This window comes from Orcinus orca, chromosome 5 (genome assembly GCF_937001465.1).
Source record: "Orcinus orca chromosome 5, mOrcOrc1.1, whole genome shotgun sequence".
NCBI classification, from domain to species: Eukaryota; Metazoa; Chordata; class Mammalia; order Artiodactyla; family Delphinidae; genus Orcinus; species Orcinus orca.
Window position 1 is genome coordinate 56,980,738 of NC_064563.1, and position 18,419 is coordinate 56,999,156.

General features: G+C 36.5%; 1 protein-coding gene across 5 annotated transcripts in view; it reads left to right on the forward strand.

Annotated features, from left to right (window-relative positions):
• Positions 1-17,550, forward strand: part of NLGN1 (neuroligin 1) — an 886,910-nt gene extending 869,360 nt beyond the window's left edge. For all 5 annotated transcript variants that reach the window (XM_049709777.1, XM_049709778.1, XM_049709779.1 and 2 more), the window contains 3 exons: positions 9,882-10,094; positions 13,343-14,132; positions 14,929-17,550. In XM_049709777.1, coding sequence (XP_049565734.1) covers positions 9,882-10,094; positions 13,343-14,132; positions 14,929-15,751 — 1,826 coding nt within the window. In that variant the 3' untranslated portion in view covers positions 15,752-17,550. The remainder of the gene's footprint in view (positions 1-9,881; positions 10,095-13,342; positions 14,133-14,928) is intronic.
• The last annotated feature ends 869 nt before the right edge of the window (positions 17,551-18,419 follow it).

Consider the following 18,419-nt stretch of genomic DNA (forward strand, 5'->3'; position numbering starts at 1 on the left):
TTTCTACTCTGTATATCATGAATTACATACTGTAGAATCTAAAATGTATATATATTCTATTTAACACATTTAGAAATTAAACACAATAAACATAGACATTCAAATCTCCCCCCTCCCAAAGAAAAGAAAGTATAGAATCCCTGATATCTTAAACTTCTGACATTCTAGATGTCATCTCAAATGTAAACATTCTGCATTTTTCCTAATCCCAGGTTTCTCCTTGAATATGTTTAGATATTTTTTTCTACTAAGAAACACGATTCTTTCCTTTCGTTTTACATTCTAAAGATGTTGCCTATATGGTTGTATTGTAAGAGATTTGAATACAGATTGGGTCAACCACTAAGTTGCAAGGCTGCTGCCAGACAATTTAACTTAGTTCTTCCCACACTCCTTAGGGTCTGCCTATCAGAGAGCTATCTGAGTTCATTGTGCATCAGTAACCCAAGCCAATACCTTGGTCACAGTAATTCTTTACTTTTTTTCCCCTTTCCCAATTTATTTTAGGCATAAACTGATTTTTCTACTCCAAGGGCCTGTGGACTTATGATCAATTACGTGGTTTCTCAGTAATACCTAGAAAGTACCTAGTTGCTAAAGCAGGTAATCATCAAATTGAAGCCAAATCTGCTCAGCAAATTAATCAGATCAGTAGTAGTTCCATGTAGGTAGGTACAACAATATTTGGAGATTTTTAAAAAACAGAAAAAAGTTTTAGGTGGGAGGAATGACATTAAGTAAATTATATTTGAACACATAGTTGAATGGCAAATGTAGTGGATACATGAGCCAGTGACATCATCCTTGACAAAACTGTAATTTTGAATTTTGTAAGTTTGCCTTAAATTTAAAAGTAATAATTTTTTCATGGTCTTGTAGTCATGAGTCAAGCAAGTTAAAGAGTTGAATACAAATGTAAAGTTACAGCTAGAGTGATCTGAAACGATTCTGCTGTTAAGGACATGACAGCTGAGTCGATATTAAAAAGAACTTTAAATGAATACTTCATTCAATAGCAAGGTATAAAGAATACTGCCAATGCACATAAGTTGGACAATTAGCAAACTGTGGCTCTTTCAAGGTAGCAATTTATTTAACTTTCTTCATTTTGTGCCCTTAGCTGAGCCACAAAGTTTTGTTTGGATATAGAACCAAAAATCAAATAATTCATACAAGCATATAATATCACTTTAACAAGTCTAAAGAGATACGATTTTATTAGTTGGCTGGCCTTAATAAAGCACATGGTTACCTTTTTTTTTTTTTCTTTCTTTTTTTGCGGTACGCGGGCCTCTCACTGTGTGGCCTCTCCTGTTGCGGAGCACAGGCTCCGGACGCACAGGCTCAGCGGCCATGGCTCACGGGCCTAGTCGCTCCGCGGCATGTGGGATCTTCCCAGACCGGGGCACGAACCCGTGTCCCCTGCATCGGCAGGCGGACTCTCAACCACTGCGCCACCAGGGAAGCCCTGCCTCAGTTAATCTTAAAACTCTTATTTTGCAAAGAGGCGATTTTAGGCTCCTGATAACATTTGGAAGCTTCAAAATACCAATTGAAGTACGTATTACATTCAGTTTTTGGAAATTTTAGAGCTATGGTTGCCCAATTCAGTTTCAAGAAAAGTAAGTTTGGGGATTTCAAAAGCTTCCCATAATGGCCACTGATATTCTAAATCACCTTTAGTTAGGTTGGTCCATTAGTTAGAAAGGTACGTGAGGAAGGACCATAGTTTTGGGGGTTTCTTTTATTTTTTATTTAATATTATTTTCATTTTTTTTTTCCACACACACACTGTATTTTATTCTTACAAGAGATAAATAAACTGACACCAAGCATTGTAAATGGATGACCACAACAAAAGCAAAAATGATTGCAATTACCAAACACGAAACACTCATACTATGTCATAATATTGACATTCAGTCCAGTAATCCTCCACTGTAACAGCTCCTTTACTTTGCAGTGAAAATTGATTTGTATATTTTTTGCCTCTGTTGTCAATTGCATTATTATGAACTTTCATCAAATCTTTAACTGTGGTCATTTTTAAGTCTTTTGTCATTTACAGACAGTTCTGGGTGTACTCTGATGCTTTTGCAAATATTTTCCTATAAAAGGGTTTCATCTTCAAGGAATTCATGGAAAAGACTCTGACAAGTACAGGTTTCTGGTAACTGACTATACTGCTAAACTGAATGAATAAGCATTTTCAGAACTCTAATGGAAAATTGATGAATTCATAAAAGTGCTAACAAAAGATCAAGATGAAAAAAAAATTAATTACATGGGACTGAGTGAACTGATGAGGATGATTATAATTTTTGTGACTTTCTGTTTGAATAAAAGGACCATAGTTTTTTTTTTTTTTTTTTTTTTTTTGCGGTACGGGGGCCTCTCACTGTTGTGGCCTCTCCTGTAGCAGAGCACAGGCTCCAGACGCGCAGGCTCAGCGGCCATGGCTCACAGGCCCAGCCACTCCGCGGCATGTGGGATCTTCCCGGACCGGGGCATGAACCCGTGTCCCCTGCATCGGCAGGCGGACTCTCAACCACTGTGCCACCAGGGAACCCCAGGACCATAGTTTTTAAACATAAAACTGGTCAAAAGGTCCCTGTAAGTGGGGCATGCTCAAAATGTTTAGTTAACTGGGATCCCATTCCTCAGAGGTTTCAACCTAGAGTAAAAGAATCATTTTCAAACAGCCTAAACAGCTCAAGCAACTCAAAGAGCTCAAACAGCCTGCAGGCCTAATACCAGCCAGTTGAAAAGGAACAGTCTAGTCCAGAGGGAGCCAAGCCAAAGTATGCTAAGTACAGCTTTAATGGAGCAGCCCGATTTGAAGGGAGTCAGGCTGAAGGCTTAATAGTGCAGTGCCAATGGAACACCCCTATTATAAAAGGAATTGGGTCAAAAGCTGAACTGGCACAGTTCTAAAGAAACAGCCCCTGTTCCTGAAGGATGGGCAAAAAGCTAGGCGATTCCAGGATAAACAGCCAGCCCCGTTCCAAAAGGAATCCTGCCAAGGTGAGCACAGTTCCAATTCAAAAAGCCCGATTTCAAAAATCAGGCATAAGTGCCAAACAAGTACTTGCATACAGAACAAAGTCGTAGCCAGAGAAGAAAGCCTTAAAAGAGATCCCCAATAAGATAGACTCATCCACCAGAGGGCAGACAGCAGGAGCAAGAAGAATTACAATCCTGCCTGTGGAACAAAAACCACATTCACAGAAAGATAGGAAAAATGAAAAGGCAGAGGGCTATGTACTAGATGAAGGAACAAGATGAAACCCCAGAAAAACAACTAAATGAAGTGGAGATAGGAAATCTTCCAGAAAAAGAATTCAGAATAATGATAGTAAAGATGATCCAGGACCTCGGAAAAAGAATGGAGGCAGATCGAGAAGATGCAGGAAATGTTTAACAAAGATGTAGAAGAATTAAAGAACAAACAAATGGAGATGAACAACACAATAACTGAAATGAAAAATACACTAAAAGGAATGAAGCAGAATAACTGAGGCAGAAGAACAGATAAGTGAACCTGGAAAACAGAATGGTGGAATTCACTGCTGCAGAACAGAATAAAGAAAAAAGGATGAAAAGAAATGAAGACATAGGCTGACATAGGAGACCTCTGGACAACATTAAATGCAACAACATTCACGTTATAGGGGTCCCAGAAGGAGAAGAGAGAGAGAAAGGACCCTAGAAAATATCTGAAAAGATTATAGTCAAAAACTTCCCTAACATGGGAAAGGAATAGCCACCTAAGTCCAGGAAGTGCAGAGTGTCCCATACAGGATAAACCCAAGAAGAAACATGCAGAGACACATAGTAATCAAATTGGCAAAAATTAAAGACAAAGAAAAATTATTGAAAGCAGCAATGGAAAAACGACAAATAACATACAAGGGAACTCCCATAAGGTTAACAGCTGATTTCTCACCAGAAAATCTATAAGCCAGAAGGGAGTGGCATGATATACTTAAAGTGATGAAAGGGAAGAAACTACAACCAAGATTACACTACCCGGCGAGGATCTCATTCAGATTTGATGGAGAAAGCAAAAGCTTTACAGACAAGCAGAAGCTAAGAGAATTCAGCACCACCAAACCAGCTCTACAACAAATGCTAAAGGAACTTCTCTAAGTGGGAAACACAAGAGAAGAAAAGGACCTACAAAAACAAACCCAAAACAATTAAGAAAATGGCCATAGGAACATACATATCAATAATTACCTTAAACATTAATGGATTAAATGCTCCAACCAAAAGACACAGGCTTGCTGAATGGATACAAAAATAAGACCCATATATATGCCGTTTACAGGAGACCCAGTTCAGACACAGGGACACATTAAGACTGAAAGTAAGGGGATGGAAAAAGATATTCCATGCAAATGGAAATCAAAAGAAAGCTGGAGTAGCTATACTCATATCAGATAAAATAGACTTTAAAATAAAGAATGTTACAAGAGACAAGGAAGGACACAACATAATGATCAAGGGATCAATCCAAGAAGAAGATATAACAATTATAAATATATATGCACCCAACATAGGAGCACCTCAAACATAAGGCAACTGCTAACAGCTATAAAAGAGGAAATCGGGCTTCCCTGGTGGCGCAGTGGTTGAGGGTCCACCTGCAGATGCAGGGGACGCGGGTTCGTGCCCTGGTCCGGGAAGATCCCACATGCCACAGAGTGGCTGGGCCCATGAGCCATGGCCGCTGAGCCTGCGCGTCCGGAGCCTGTGCTCCGCAACAGGAGAGGCCACAACAGTGAGAGGCCCGCGTACCGCAAAAAAAAAAAAAAAAAAAAAAAAAAAGAGGAAATCGCCAGTAACACAATAATAGTGGGGGACTTTAACACCTCACTCACACCAATGGACAGATCATCCAAACAGAAAATTAATAAGGAAACAGAAGCTTTAAATGACACAATAGACCAGATAGGTTTAACTGATATTTGTAGGACATTCCATCCAAAAACAGCAGATTACACTTTCTTCTCAAGTGCACACGAAACATTCTCCAGGATAGATCACATCTTGGGTCACAATTCAAGCCTCAGGAAATTTAAGAAAATTGAAATCATACCAAGCATCTTTTCTGACAACAATGCTATGATATTTGAAATGAACTACAGGGAAAAAAACATAAAAAACACAAACACATGGAGGCTAAACAATACATTACTAAATAATGAAGGTATCACTGAAGAAATCAAAGAGGAAATCAGAAAATACCTAGAGACAAATGACAATGAAAACACAATGATCCAAAACCTACGGGATGCAGCAAAAGCAGTTCTAAGAGGGAAGTTTATAGCAATACAAGTCTACCTCAAGAAACAAGAAAAATCTCAAATAAACAGTCTAACCTTACATCTAAAGGAACTAGAGAAAGAAGAACAAACAAAACCCAAAACTAGCAGAAGGAAAGAAATCATAAAGATCAGAGCAGAAATAAATGAAATAGAAACAAAGAAAATAGCAAAGATCAATAAAACTAAAAGCTGGTTCTTTGAGAAGATAAACAAAACTGATAAACCATTAGCCAGACTCATCAAGAAAAAGAGGGAGAGGACTCAAATCAATAAAATTAGAAATGAAAAAGAAGAAGTTACAACAGACACCACAGAAATACAAAGCATCCTAAGAGACTACTACAAGCAACTCTATGCCAATAAAATGGACAACCTGGAAGAAATGGACAAAGTCTTAGAGGAGTATAACCTTCCAAGACTGAACCAGGAAGAAATAGAAAATATGAACAGACCAATCACAAGTAATGAAATTGAAACTGTGATTAAAAATGTTCCAGCAAACAAAAGTCCAGGACCAGATGGCTTCTCAGGTGAATTCTATCAAACATTTAGAGAAGAATTAACACCCATCCTTCTCAAACTCTTCCAAAAATTTTCAGAGGAAGGAACACTCCCACATTCATTCTATGAGGCCACCATCACCCTGATACCAAAACCAGACAAAGATACTACAAAAAAAGAAAATTACAGACCAATACCACAGATGACTATAGATGCAAAAATCCTCAACCAAATACTAGCAAACAGAATCCAACAACACATTAAAAGGATCATATACCATGATCAAGTGAGATTTATCCCAGGGATACAAGGATTCTTCAATATACACAAATCAATCAATGTGATACACCATATTAACAAATTGAAGAATAAAAACCATATGATCCTCTCAATAGATGCAGAAAAAGCTTTGACAAAATTCAACACCCGTTTATGATGAAAAAAAAAAAAAACCTCTCCAGAAAACAGGCATTGGGGGAACCTACCTCAACATAATAAAGGCCATATATGACAAACCCACAGCAAACATCATTGTCAATGGTGAAAAACTAAAAGCATTTCCTCTAAGATCAGGAACAAGACAAGGAGGTCCACTCTCGCCACTATTATTCAACATAGTTTTAGAAGTCCTAGCCACAACAATCATAGAAGAAAAAGAAATAAAAGAAATCCAAATTGGAAAAGAAGAAGAAAAACTGTCACTGTTTGCAGACGACATGATACTGTACATAGAGAATCCTAAAGATGCCACCAGAAAACTACTAGAGCTAATCAATGCATTTGGTAAAGTTGCAGGATACAAAATTAATGCACAGAAATCTCTTACATTCCTATACACTAATGATGAAAAATCTGAAAGAGAAATTAAGGAAACACTCCCATTTACCACTGCAACAAAAAGAATAAAATACCTAGGAGTAAACCTACCTAGGGAGACAGAAGACCTGTATGCAGAAAACTATAAGACAATGTTGAAAGAAATTAAAGATGATACCAACAGATGGAGAGATATACCATGTTGTTGGATTGGAAGAATCAATGTTGTGAAAATGACTCTACTACCCAAAGCAATCTACAGATTCAATGCAATCCCTATCAAATTACCAATGGCATTTTTTACAAAACTAGAACAAAAAATCTTAAAATTTTTATGAAGACACAAAAGTCCCCAAATAGCCAAAGCAGTCTTGAGGAAAAAAAGCGGAGCTGGAGAAATCAGACTCCCTGACTTCAGACTATATTACAAAGCTACAGTAATCAAGACAATATGGTACTGGCACAAAAACAGAAACATAGATCAATGGAACAAGATACAAAGCCCAGAGATAAATCCAGGCACCTGTGGTCAACTAATCTATGACAAAGGAGGCAAGGATATATAATGGAGAAAAGAGTCTCTTCAATAAGTGGTGCTGGGAAAACTGGACAGCTACCTGTAAAAGAATGAAATTAGAACACTCCCTAACACCATACACAAAAATAAACTCAAAATGGATTAGAGACCTAAAGGTAAGACCGGACACTATAAAACTCTTAGAGGAAAACATAGGAAGAACATAAATCACAGCAAGATCTTTTTAGATCCACCTCCTAGAGTAATGGAAATAGAAACAAAAATAAATGGGACCTAATAAAACTTCAAAGCTTTTGCACAGCAAAGGAAACCATAAGCAAGACGAACAGACAACCCTCAGAATGAGAGAATATATTTGCAAATGAATCTACGGGCAAACAATTAATCTCCAAAATATATAAACAGCTCATGCAGCTCAATATTAAGAAAACAAACAATCCAATCCAAAAATGGGCAGAATACCTAAATAGACATTTCTCCAAAGAGGACATACAGATGGCCAAGTAGCACATGAAAAGCTGCTCAACATCACTAATTATTAGAGAAATGCAAATCAAAAGTACAATGATGTATCACCTCACGCCAGTTAGAATGGGCATCATCAGAAAATCTGTGAACAACAAATGCTGGTGAGGGTGTGGAGAAAAGGAAACCCTCTTGCACTGTTGGTGGGAATGTAAATTGACACAGCCACTATGGAGGACAGTATGGAGATTCCTTAAAAAACTAAAAATAGAATTATCATATGACCCAGCAATCCCACTACTGGGCATATACCCAGAGAAAACTGTAATTCAAAAAGACACATGCACCCCAGTGTTCACTGCAGCACTATTTACAATAGCCAGGTCATGGAAGCAACCTAAATGCCCATCGACAGACGAATGGATAAAGAAGTTGTGGTACATATATAGAATGGAATATTACTCTGCCACAAAAAGGAACGAAATTGGGTCATTTGTAGAGACGTGGATGGATCTAGAGACTGTCATACAGAGTGAAGTAAGTCAGAAAGAGAAAAGCAAATATTGAATATTAACGCATATATGTGGAATCTAGAAAAATGGCACAGATGAACCGGTTTGCAGGGCAGAAATTGAGACACATGTAGAGAACAAACGTACGGACACCAAGGAGGGAAAGCAGCGGGGGGGGGGGGGGTGTGTGGGGGTGTGATGAATTGGGAGATTGGGATTGACATGTATATACTGATGTGTATAAAATGGATGACTAATAAAAACTACTGTATAAAAAAAATAAAATTAAATTAAAAAAAAAAAAAACAGATCCCCAGTAAAACCTGGAGGACTTCAAAATGCAAATAGAGCAGACACTTTAGTGGAGAAAAACTTACTCTTCAATTCCAGGGCTGGCGAGTAAAGCAGTGAGTAACAACAGGCTCAATGAGGGTATCACACTTGTTTGCCACCAACCTGGAAGTCATCAAGGGTCTTCTGTTGATCCCCATGCAGGCTATCAAAAGGTTGACCTAAAACAAGTAGACTGCCAGCTATTTCTGCAGTAAAAATGGGTTTGTTGGGGATCAAGAGAGAATTGCTGTTTGGGTCTACAACTATGGCAAGCCACATGCAAGTCCCCTCACAGCAAGGAGAGGAGAACTTTTTTAAAAGGGGGAAAAGGAAGCTGGGAGGGCTGTAGTAAACAAAGAGTCCATTGGAGGAATTGAGAGTTTGAAGTAGAGTGGCTTTTCACTGGCTGAGTTGTGAGAGTCTCTCATTGGCTGAGTTCTTGCCAGGCAAGGAAAGTTTTTGTTCTTCCTGCTGAGCTCTGCTATTGTCATAGGGCATGAGCGCTTTCCTTTCTGACCTCCCAATTCTATTTTAATTGAGGTTTCTTTTCATTAATTTTAGACTCCTTTTTTCTTCAATTGCCTTTTCCACTCTATCAGTTTAGATCTTTATAATGTCTCACCACCTCCATTCTTTCTATTATTCAACATATATTTCTTTTCATTATTAAATTCACTATAAAATGGAGCTTTGAGTACTGGAGAAATATGAATCTCAACTTTTCAAAAATCTTCAAATATTCTACACTGTTTTCTAGTTGAGCAGATCTCCTCAGTTTAGCATTTAGGGCGTTCTAAAATGTAACCTCAAATTACGTCAGGTATAGTGATTCTTAACCATGGGGCATCATCAATAAAAATGTGCATACACCTATATATTGCAAAGAGTTGCGTATAATTTTATGCACCAGTCTTGGAAAAATACCCCTGCTCTATACCGTCATATCCTGCCACTCTGCCACACATACCTTAAATTTCAACCATATTAGACCACGAGCAACTTGAGGACTGACAGTATTTATGCAAAAACACATTTTCATACACCCCATGATACTATCCCAAATATCTCCACCAGGTAACTTGGCCCCTAGAATATCTCCCTTGAGGTCTTTCAGAATGTTTTCATTCTCTTTATCTGCCCCGTTACCTGTTACCTGGATAACTTGGGAACATCTGGGGAAGATAAATGTCATTTTTCAGATTTTAGTCTCTGCTATTCTTCCTAAAGTAAATTATGCTATTCTGGTGGGAAATAAATTTTTACTAAAGAACTTGGATTGTACTCATCTTGATGAACACAGGCTTCAATTTTATTTAAATTTGATGTCTATCTGATTCATGTCAACTCAAAAGGGTGTTCTTTGATGTCTTTTTATTTGTTTTCCAGGTTTCTTGAGCACAGGGGATCAGGCTGCAAAAGGAAACTATGGACTCCTTGATCTCATACAGGCTTTAAGATGGACTAGTGAGAATATTGGATTCTTTGGTGGTGACCCCTTAAGAATCACTGTTTTTGGATCTGGTGCTGGGGGTTCATGTGTCAATCTGCTGACTTTATCCCATTATTCTGAAGGTAACCGTTGGAGCAATTCAACCAAAGGTATTATGCAGGTTGCAAATTTTGACAAATTTGGTGTCTGCATGCCACGACCATCAGTAGTATGTGATGCTCTGTATATATTTCTCTGTTTAAACTGTTAGGTTGAACTCAATAACTGTTTACAACTTTGTTTCTTCAGCTTCTCTATGCATGTTTAAATTTTTGTCAAACTCTTTTCTTTGTCTCCTGTGGAGCTTGGTATGGATGCCCTTTCAAACACACTTCAGAATAATTAACATACACTACTTTCCTCTCCTCCAAAGGGTGATTTTGGGGAAAATCAAAGATGTTCACAGTTCTGTTATCTCTGTTTATTCAGTAATCAAAATCAAAGACAAGGGTTCTTTTAAATTATTTTTTTTAATGCAAAGCTTGTATATAATCTATTTTCTAGATAGTAGATGTTTTAAACCCTTTACTAGTATGAAGATAATACGGAGGCAGTTGTAAGCTGCTTTGTCTGGAAACGTGATTTTCACTTGTTGTCTGAGTAGAGAATGGAGTTTGATTATTTTGCATGCGTGATCCAAAATTGTCAAAGCATCAAGGTCACTAGTAGAGCTTTTGATTAAAAAGAAAAATATGTTTGAATTTGTGCTTTTTCTATTTTCAACTCCAAAAGTGTTCATTTTTTTTCCCCTGAAGGCTGGCAAAGCAGCATGGAGCACTGAGGCTGCTTAAATCCATGAAATATTGTTCTTGTCTCCATTTTCTGGCCTTGACATCCGTTTTCCAAAATGCCTGCCCAAGGCTTATCATGCTGGTCTTGATGGAATCCCATTTTACCATGAGTTTAGTCACCCATTCTTAAAGCATTATTAACTTGAAATATCCACAAAAGTATACACTGTCAATTGTAATTCATGAAGCTTCTTAATTTGTAAGACTGAGTTTTATGATATGAGCAACAGACATAGAATATTTGGTTTTGGTATCAAAGACACATTAATGTGGAATTTCAAAATAACAGTCATTAAATGAGTTTGTATATTTGGAGGATCATATATTATTATAGACTTAATTTATAGACATAGTTTATGTAACATCTCATTTGTATTAGTAGAGTTCTGAACCGAGATGACAAAATGACACATGTGTGAGAACTCTTTCAATTGTATAGAGATTTTGGTCTGTAGTGAAATGACTTATTTTGAAATAACAAACTTCGTTGCTGTTGTTTTTCTTAATTGAACAGACTAGACTGTTCTAGCCTGAGGACTATACTAACGCCAATACTTATCTAGGATAACATTGGACAATCTGTTCAGACTTCTTAGGATCATTTGGTCTCAAATGCTCTTTGTGCTGATTTTTTCTAAAACTTTTTCTAAATGTAAAAGTGAACATGGGCACCAAAGCCATTTTCAGCCAGTATAACACTAGCATTGCATAAAGAGATGAATCAATTAGTTCATCAGCTAGCATTGCTATTCATCAACTCATAATATGGTAAACAGTGGCAAATGGCTATGCAAACAATTGAAAATATAGCATTCCATCACACTCTTCAAGGAAATCTGTCCATGCCTGGCTAGATAAATGGACTTACGTTTGATCTAGTCATAAGTTTATCTCTATTAGCAAAGCTGCCTGAATTGACCAGGAGATGCCCAGAAGAGGTCTTGAAATCATCAGGCTAATTTTATCTCCACTGCAGACATAGACTTTAAGGTCTGGGAACTTCCCAACAATGCTCAAGCCTGTATCTATCAGGAGTCAACCACACATAACAAGCACTCTCGCTGACAACAGAATATGTGGTTTTTCCCAGTATCATCTAGATGGCATATTTCAGACTATATCAAATGTGATGTGTATTGTCCTTAAAACCTTTTTTGATATATTTAATTAATGTCATTAAGTCCCTAAAATGGGAAAGAATCTTATAGAAGTCTTATTTTAGCTATAAAGTTTTTAAGCAGTACAATATTTCTCTGAGCAAATGTTGACAAACACATAGCCTATATAATTTTTTAAAATTATTTGTATTTATATTATTTGCTCTGGCAAACTTTGCTCTAGCAAACTGAAAATATGTTCATAAAGATGTCAGAAACCAAAACAAATTTAAATTAGTATTGTTTGACTTTTTGAATATTTTTATAATTATCTAGAAACATATTACAGACATTTTGAATACATATATGTGTTTGGAGAAAAAATGAAAACTTTGCTTCTAATTCAGTCATTACTTTAACACCTCTGTGAAAGAGTTCTTACACATTAACACATATGAATGATTGAGCATGTGTTTGAATAACTGAACTACAAAGCTGTATTTGGAAATTGACAATAAATGTAATTTCTTAAATAAAATAGATAAATTATATTTTTAAAACAAGAATTTTATTAGAGAATACCTTAATAAGTAAAGTTCATTTATAAATTTGAATGGTATGCAGCTCTTATCAAGCTGCATATGGGACCATGATTTATAATTCTTAAATGTAATTAAGTGAAAAGCAGTGGACCATGTACTTTTCATCTTTTATGATAAAATAAAGCAGTGCACATTCAACAGTGGAGAAAGTTAAATCACCCCCCCACTAAATCCTTCTGCTGATGGCTTTTTCTTTAACCTAGTGAAAATACTTCAAATGTTATAACTTCTTCTGAAAGATGAATATTCAGCATACTATGTCTGACATAAAGAACTGGAAAGAGTATGTCTAAAGTAATATTCTGTTTCGTGTGCCTTTAGGGCCATCCCCAGGGTATTAGCAAATACCCAGCCCCAGTAGTTATGTGAGGTCTGAACAATTTTTTTTCAGATAAAATCTGATTAAAACAAACACACAGAGCCATTTTGAAGAAGTGCTTGCAGCCAAATTGGAGGAAATATACTCAAAAGACAATACAAAGTCTGATGATGAATTAAAGGGGAGAGAGTTAGCCGCATCTGGTTGGCTATGGTAACAGCGTAGGTGTTTACATGCTGAGCAAATAAATACTTGGGCCAAGTATTTCCACACTCTCCTTCTCTCCTTGCTTACTGCTTTTTTGAGACATTGCACAATTTAGATCTCTTGATCCCAAAGTAGTTGCTACTCAAAGCAGAGGACTAATGTCCACCTCTCGAATTCATTATACCCTGGGGATGACTTTATGTACCTTCTCTTAAGCAAAACTGTCTCTATCTCCCTGTTTCTTGAGTCATATCTGGGACATGTCTCAAATATCAGATTTTATTGTTTTACCACAGCATTATTCAAAGGTCATCTGAAACTCTTTGTTGTTTTTTCCTATAGGACTTTTTCAACGAGCAATAGCTCAAAGTGGAACTGCCCTTTCCAGCTGGGCTGTTAGTTTCCAACCTGCAAAATATGCTAGAATGTTGGCCACAAAAGTTGGTTGCAATGTTTCAGATACAGTAGAGTTAGTGGAATGCTTACAGAAGAAGCCTTACAAAGAACTTGTTGACCAAGATATTCAACCAGCACGATACCACATAGCCTTTGGACCTGTGATTGATGGTGATGTAATACCAGATGATCCTCAGATACTGATGGAGCAAGGAGAGTTTCTCAACTATGATATAATGTTAGGAGTTAACCAAGGGGAAGGGTTAAAATTTGTTGAAAATATAGTAGATAGCGATGATGGTATCTCCGCTAGTGATTTTGACTTTGCTGTTTCTAATTTTGTTGATAACTTATACGGATACCCTGAAGGCAAAGATGTTTTGAGAGAAACCATTAAATTCATGTATACTGACTGGGCTGACCGTCATAACCCTGAAACCAGAAGGAAGACATTATTAGCTTTGTTTACGGACCATCAGTGGGTGGCACCAGCTGTAGCTACAGCAGATCTTCACTCAAACTTTGGTTCACCCACATATTTCTATGCCTTTTACCATCATTGCCAAACAGATCAGGTTCCAGCTTGGGCTGATGCAGCTCATGGTGATGAGGTTCCCTACGTACTAGGAATCCCCATGATTGGACCTACAGAGTTATTTCCTTGCAATTTCTCCAAAAATGATGTGATGCTGAGTGCAGTCGTAATGACATACTGGACAAATTTTGCTAAAACTGGGTATGTACCTAAGGAATGAAGTTTGCTATAATTTAATTAAAATATCCTCTTAAGCACTTAAAAAATACATATTTTGTGTCCAAATGATTTAATTTAATAGATTAATACCAACAATACATTAAGTTCCTTTATTCAAAATTTATATTTGTGGTGTTTCAAAAAAATCACTGCTTTATTCTTCCTTTGTAAAGTTTAAGACAGTCATACCTTTATTGCATTACTCAATAATTAAATTTATCTTGTTTTTTTAATTACACAGGACTTATTATTGTTATTCAATAGTGACAAATATTTTATAAAGACTTTTCAATTTACAGTACTGTATGCCTTTTGATCCTCCCAACTACCTTGTGAGGTGAGCAGCTCAGATACTATAATCCCATTTTACAGAAAAGGGACGTTAGGCTACGAGAGCTTTACCTCAATATTCATATGTTTAGTGTACAGCAGCATCAGGACTCAAATCCTCACCTGCCAATTCCAAATGCCAAGTTTTTTCCAATGCTGTCTCTGCTAGCTTGCCTATGAGACAACTCATATGTACATGAATTTTTAAATCTTTGGGTATATAGCAGCCCGTGGGTAGAGAGAACAAGAATGTGAGATTTACTTATACTACATTATCATCCAACAACCTGCCTGAGCTGGGATTGATATTTCTAAATTGACCCAAGTTATGTTAAAACACAGTCTAAAGCCTGGCTGAGTTCACCCTCTTCAATTAGATGTTAAACCAGTATTGTTTTGATTTTTAGAAGAATAAAACAATTTTTTTCTCATAATTTCTCTTTTCTAGCGACCCAAATCAACCAGTCCCTCAAGACACAAAATTCATCCATACCAAACCCAACCGTTTTGAAGAAGTAGCATGGACCAGATATTCCCAGAAAGACCAACTTTATCTCCATATTGGATTAAAACCAAGAGTTAAAGAACACTACAGAGCCAATAAAGTAAACCTCTGGTTGGAGCTGGTACCTCATCTGCATAATCTCAATGACATTTCTCAGTATACCTCGACAACAACTAAAGTGCCATCAACTGACATCACTTTCAGACCTACGAGAAAAAATTCTGTATCTGTCACATCAGCCTTTCCCACTGCCAAGCAGGATGATCCCAAACAACAACCGAGTCCATTTTCAGTGGATCAAAGGGACTACTCAACAGAGCTGAGCGTCACTATTGCAGTTGGAGCATCACTGCTGTTTCTGAACATCTTGGCCTTTGCAGCCCTGTACTACAAAAAGGATAAGAGGAGACATGACGTTCACAGGAGATGCAGCCCTCAGCGCACGACTACGAATGATCTGACCCACGCACAAGAAGAGGAGATCATGTCCCTCCAAATGAAGCACACCGATTTGGATCATGAATGTGAGTCCATCCATCCACATGAGGTGGTTCTTCGGACCGCCTGCCCCCCAGATTACACACTAGCTATGAGGAGGTCACCTGATGATGTTCCCTTAATGACACCCAACACCATTACAATGATTCCCAACACTATACCAGGGATTCAACCCTTACACACATTCAATACATTTACCGGAGGACAGAACAATACTCTGCCCCATCCTCATCCCCACCCCCACTCACATTCAACAACCAGGGTATAGCCAGATAAGAGAAGCAAACTCTATTTTTTTGATGGATTGCAGTAAAAGATTACTGAAGATTCCTTGGCTTTCAACCTACAAGACGCTTACTATTTAAATAAGGAGGAATACTATGTGAATATACATATCAAGAACTTTGGGGGCTTTGAAAAAAACATGAATTGTACATATATACACAAATCAACTTTAAAAATGAATTTCAATTGCTTGAAGCAATTGTTCTGAATGATACTTTTTCATTCACATTCAAGAATTAATTTTTTGAAGATTTATGTTACATGATGGAATTAGGCATGTGGAACACCAAACAGGAAAGAACTATGTCTGAAATATAAAATATAAAAAATTAAAAAAACAACCATGAATATGCACAAGGGACACACCAATGGAATGTCAGCTAATTTTCACCAGTTTTTATTTGGAGCTGTTTTATTGTGTAGACCATATTTACATATTTGGATAAGTACACAAAGCACCAATGCTGTTAATGGCCTTAGCGGAGGCTCATGCTGAAATTTGCCAGTAAAACAACGAAGTTTAAAGACTGGCAGGTACAACATTATCACATAAGTGCTGTCAGTATAAAGTTGTGGGGATAAAGGAAACTGGATATTTTTAGCACGATGTGCATGATAATTTATACGCTTGGTGGCTGTGCTGCTGATTAAGCTGTAATTAAAATTCTTCTCATCCCATTGGAGTTTTTAATAGAAGCTTCCTCCATCAATTGGCAGAACCTAAAGAAGATTTTAAGGGGCAAAAGTAATTACAATAAAATAATTCACAGTAGTTTTGATAATAGATGGAATTAGTTATGAAAGGTATTTGAAGAAACTATAGGTATAGTGGTGAATACTCGCTGATATGAATCCCAGAAAAAAAAATTCCTATACTTTTAATATTCTTTTCATTCCCATCTAAGTACTTCATGGAAATATAACCCTAATTGGACATGTGTTACAGGATCTATACTTTGCTGTGGTTTTTGTTACTCTGTATTTTGTTCCTTTTGGTAAGGTGAAGTGTGTCCAAAGAGTTACTTACTAGTCTTTTATGATACAAGGATGCCCCAAATTACCACTCTGATTACAGTTCTCAGTTCATTGATTTACTCATGTTGCATGACAAAATGTTTACTAATAATAACTCAATATAAAGTTATGTCCCTTCTCACGTCACTTATCTTTCTCGCTGAGGTTCATTCACTGGAATTTATTCACGCAATCTCAGTAGAGTGCAACGTAGATGCAAAACCTAAAAGGAGAGTCAACACCTGGAGGATTTTAGTCTTAAACATGCGTGTGATTTTAAATGAATATTCTAAGACCACAGGAAACTCTTCATCCCCCTGTTGTTTACCAGTAACAGTATATCACAGACCTTTCCAAATGTTTGTATATGTAATCAGATGTACATTTGTATTAAAAAAAATTGAGATGGACTTAAAGAGCACATCCTGATAAATACTTTCTCTCTTACCTGTACTATATTTCTATTAGACTAAAGTTATGTGATTTTTTTTTACATTTTTTCAGATGACTAGCAATTTTGATAGTTTGTAAGATAATGCAAAGAACTTTCTCTGACAGACTAACTGCAGTAACAGAAACCTTTCTTTTCAGTTACTCTTTTTCAAGAATGAAAGCTTATTATACAAAAAAAAAATTGTATACTACTTGATGGAAACAACTTTGTACATCTTGGCCATGTCACTGGTCATTGCGTGAAATAAAGATAATAATGACTATTAGTCCAATGCTAAGAGACATGATCTTTGCTCATTAAAGAGCTAAAATGTTTATTGCTGTTTTGTCTTTTTTTAAAAAACAAGAACAACAGAAAAAGAAACATGACTGTCTCAGAGAGTCATTTTTCTAGACAAGTCAGGTTTTTGAAGACATATAGGTAACTTCTACAGAAAACACACCATGTATTTAAAGGCAAGTCTCATCTAAGATGAAACTGATGAAACTTTAATATTTTGAATTTTTAAGCCCAGGAACTCATGAAAAAAATACTAGCTTTGTATTTTTAAATACCTCTTATGTGAAAGTGGTGTGGAAATAAAATGTGCCAATTGTTTTCAGTTAGAAACACAGGTTCCAATTCTGATCATCAAGGAACAGGTCTATTGGAAATAAATGTGCAATATTCATGAAATAGGATAGCTAGGTTCACAATATAAGGGTGATTAAATTATCATAAAGTAGTGGTTAGAAAGTTATCCTTCTAAGAAAATTTTAAAGTGCTGAGCAAGACATTAAGCTAACACTAAAGATAAAAATCTTTTCTTTCAAGGAATTTGTTTACTTATAATTCCCCCTCCCAATTATTAACTATCAGTAAAATGTAGATATTGCTCCGTAACTTCAAATAAAAATCTGTTAGAAGCAAAAAGTCTTCAAAATCCAGAGCAGTCTACGTGCAGTTTTTGCCTGATTGGTTATGCTTTTAGACTGTGAACTGCCAATGTAAACAAATAAAAAGAATTGTTTTAACATCTGAAATATTGTTTAATCAGAAACTGTCTTTTACTGTATTGATTAAACAAAAGATAAAAACAGAAATAGAAATGACAACAAAATAAGATATAAATGAAATCTTTCACATGCATTACTTCACTTAGCAAAACCATTCTATTATATTTTAATGATGGCCATATTTATAT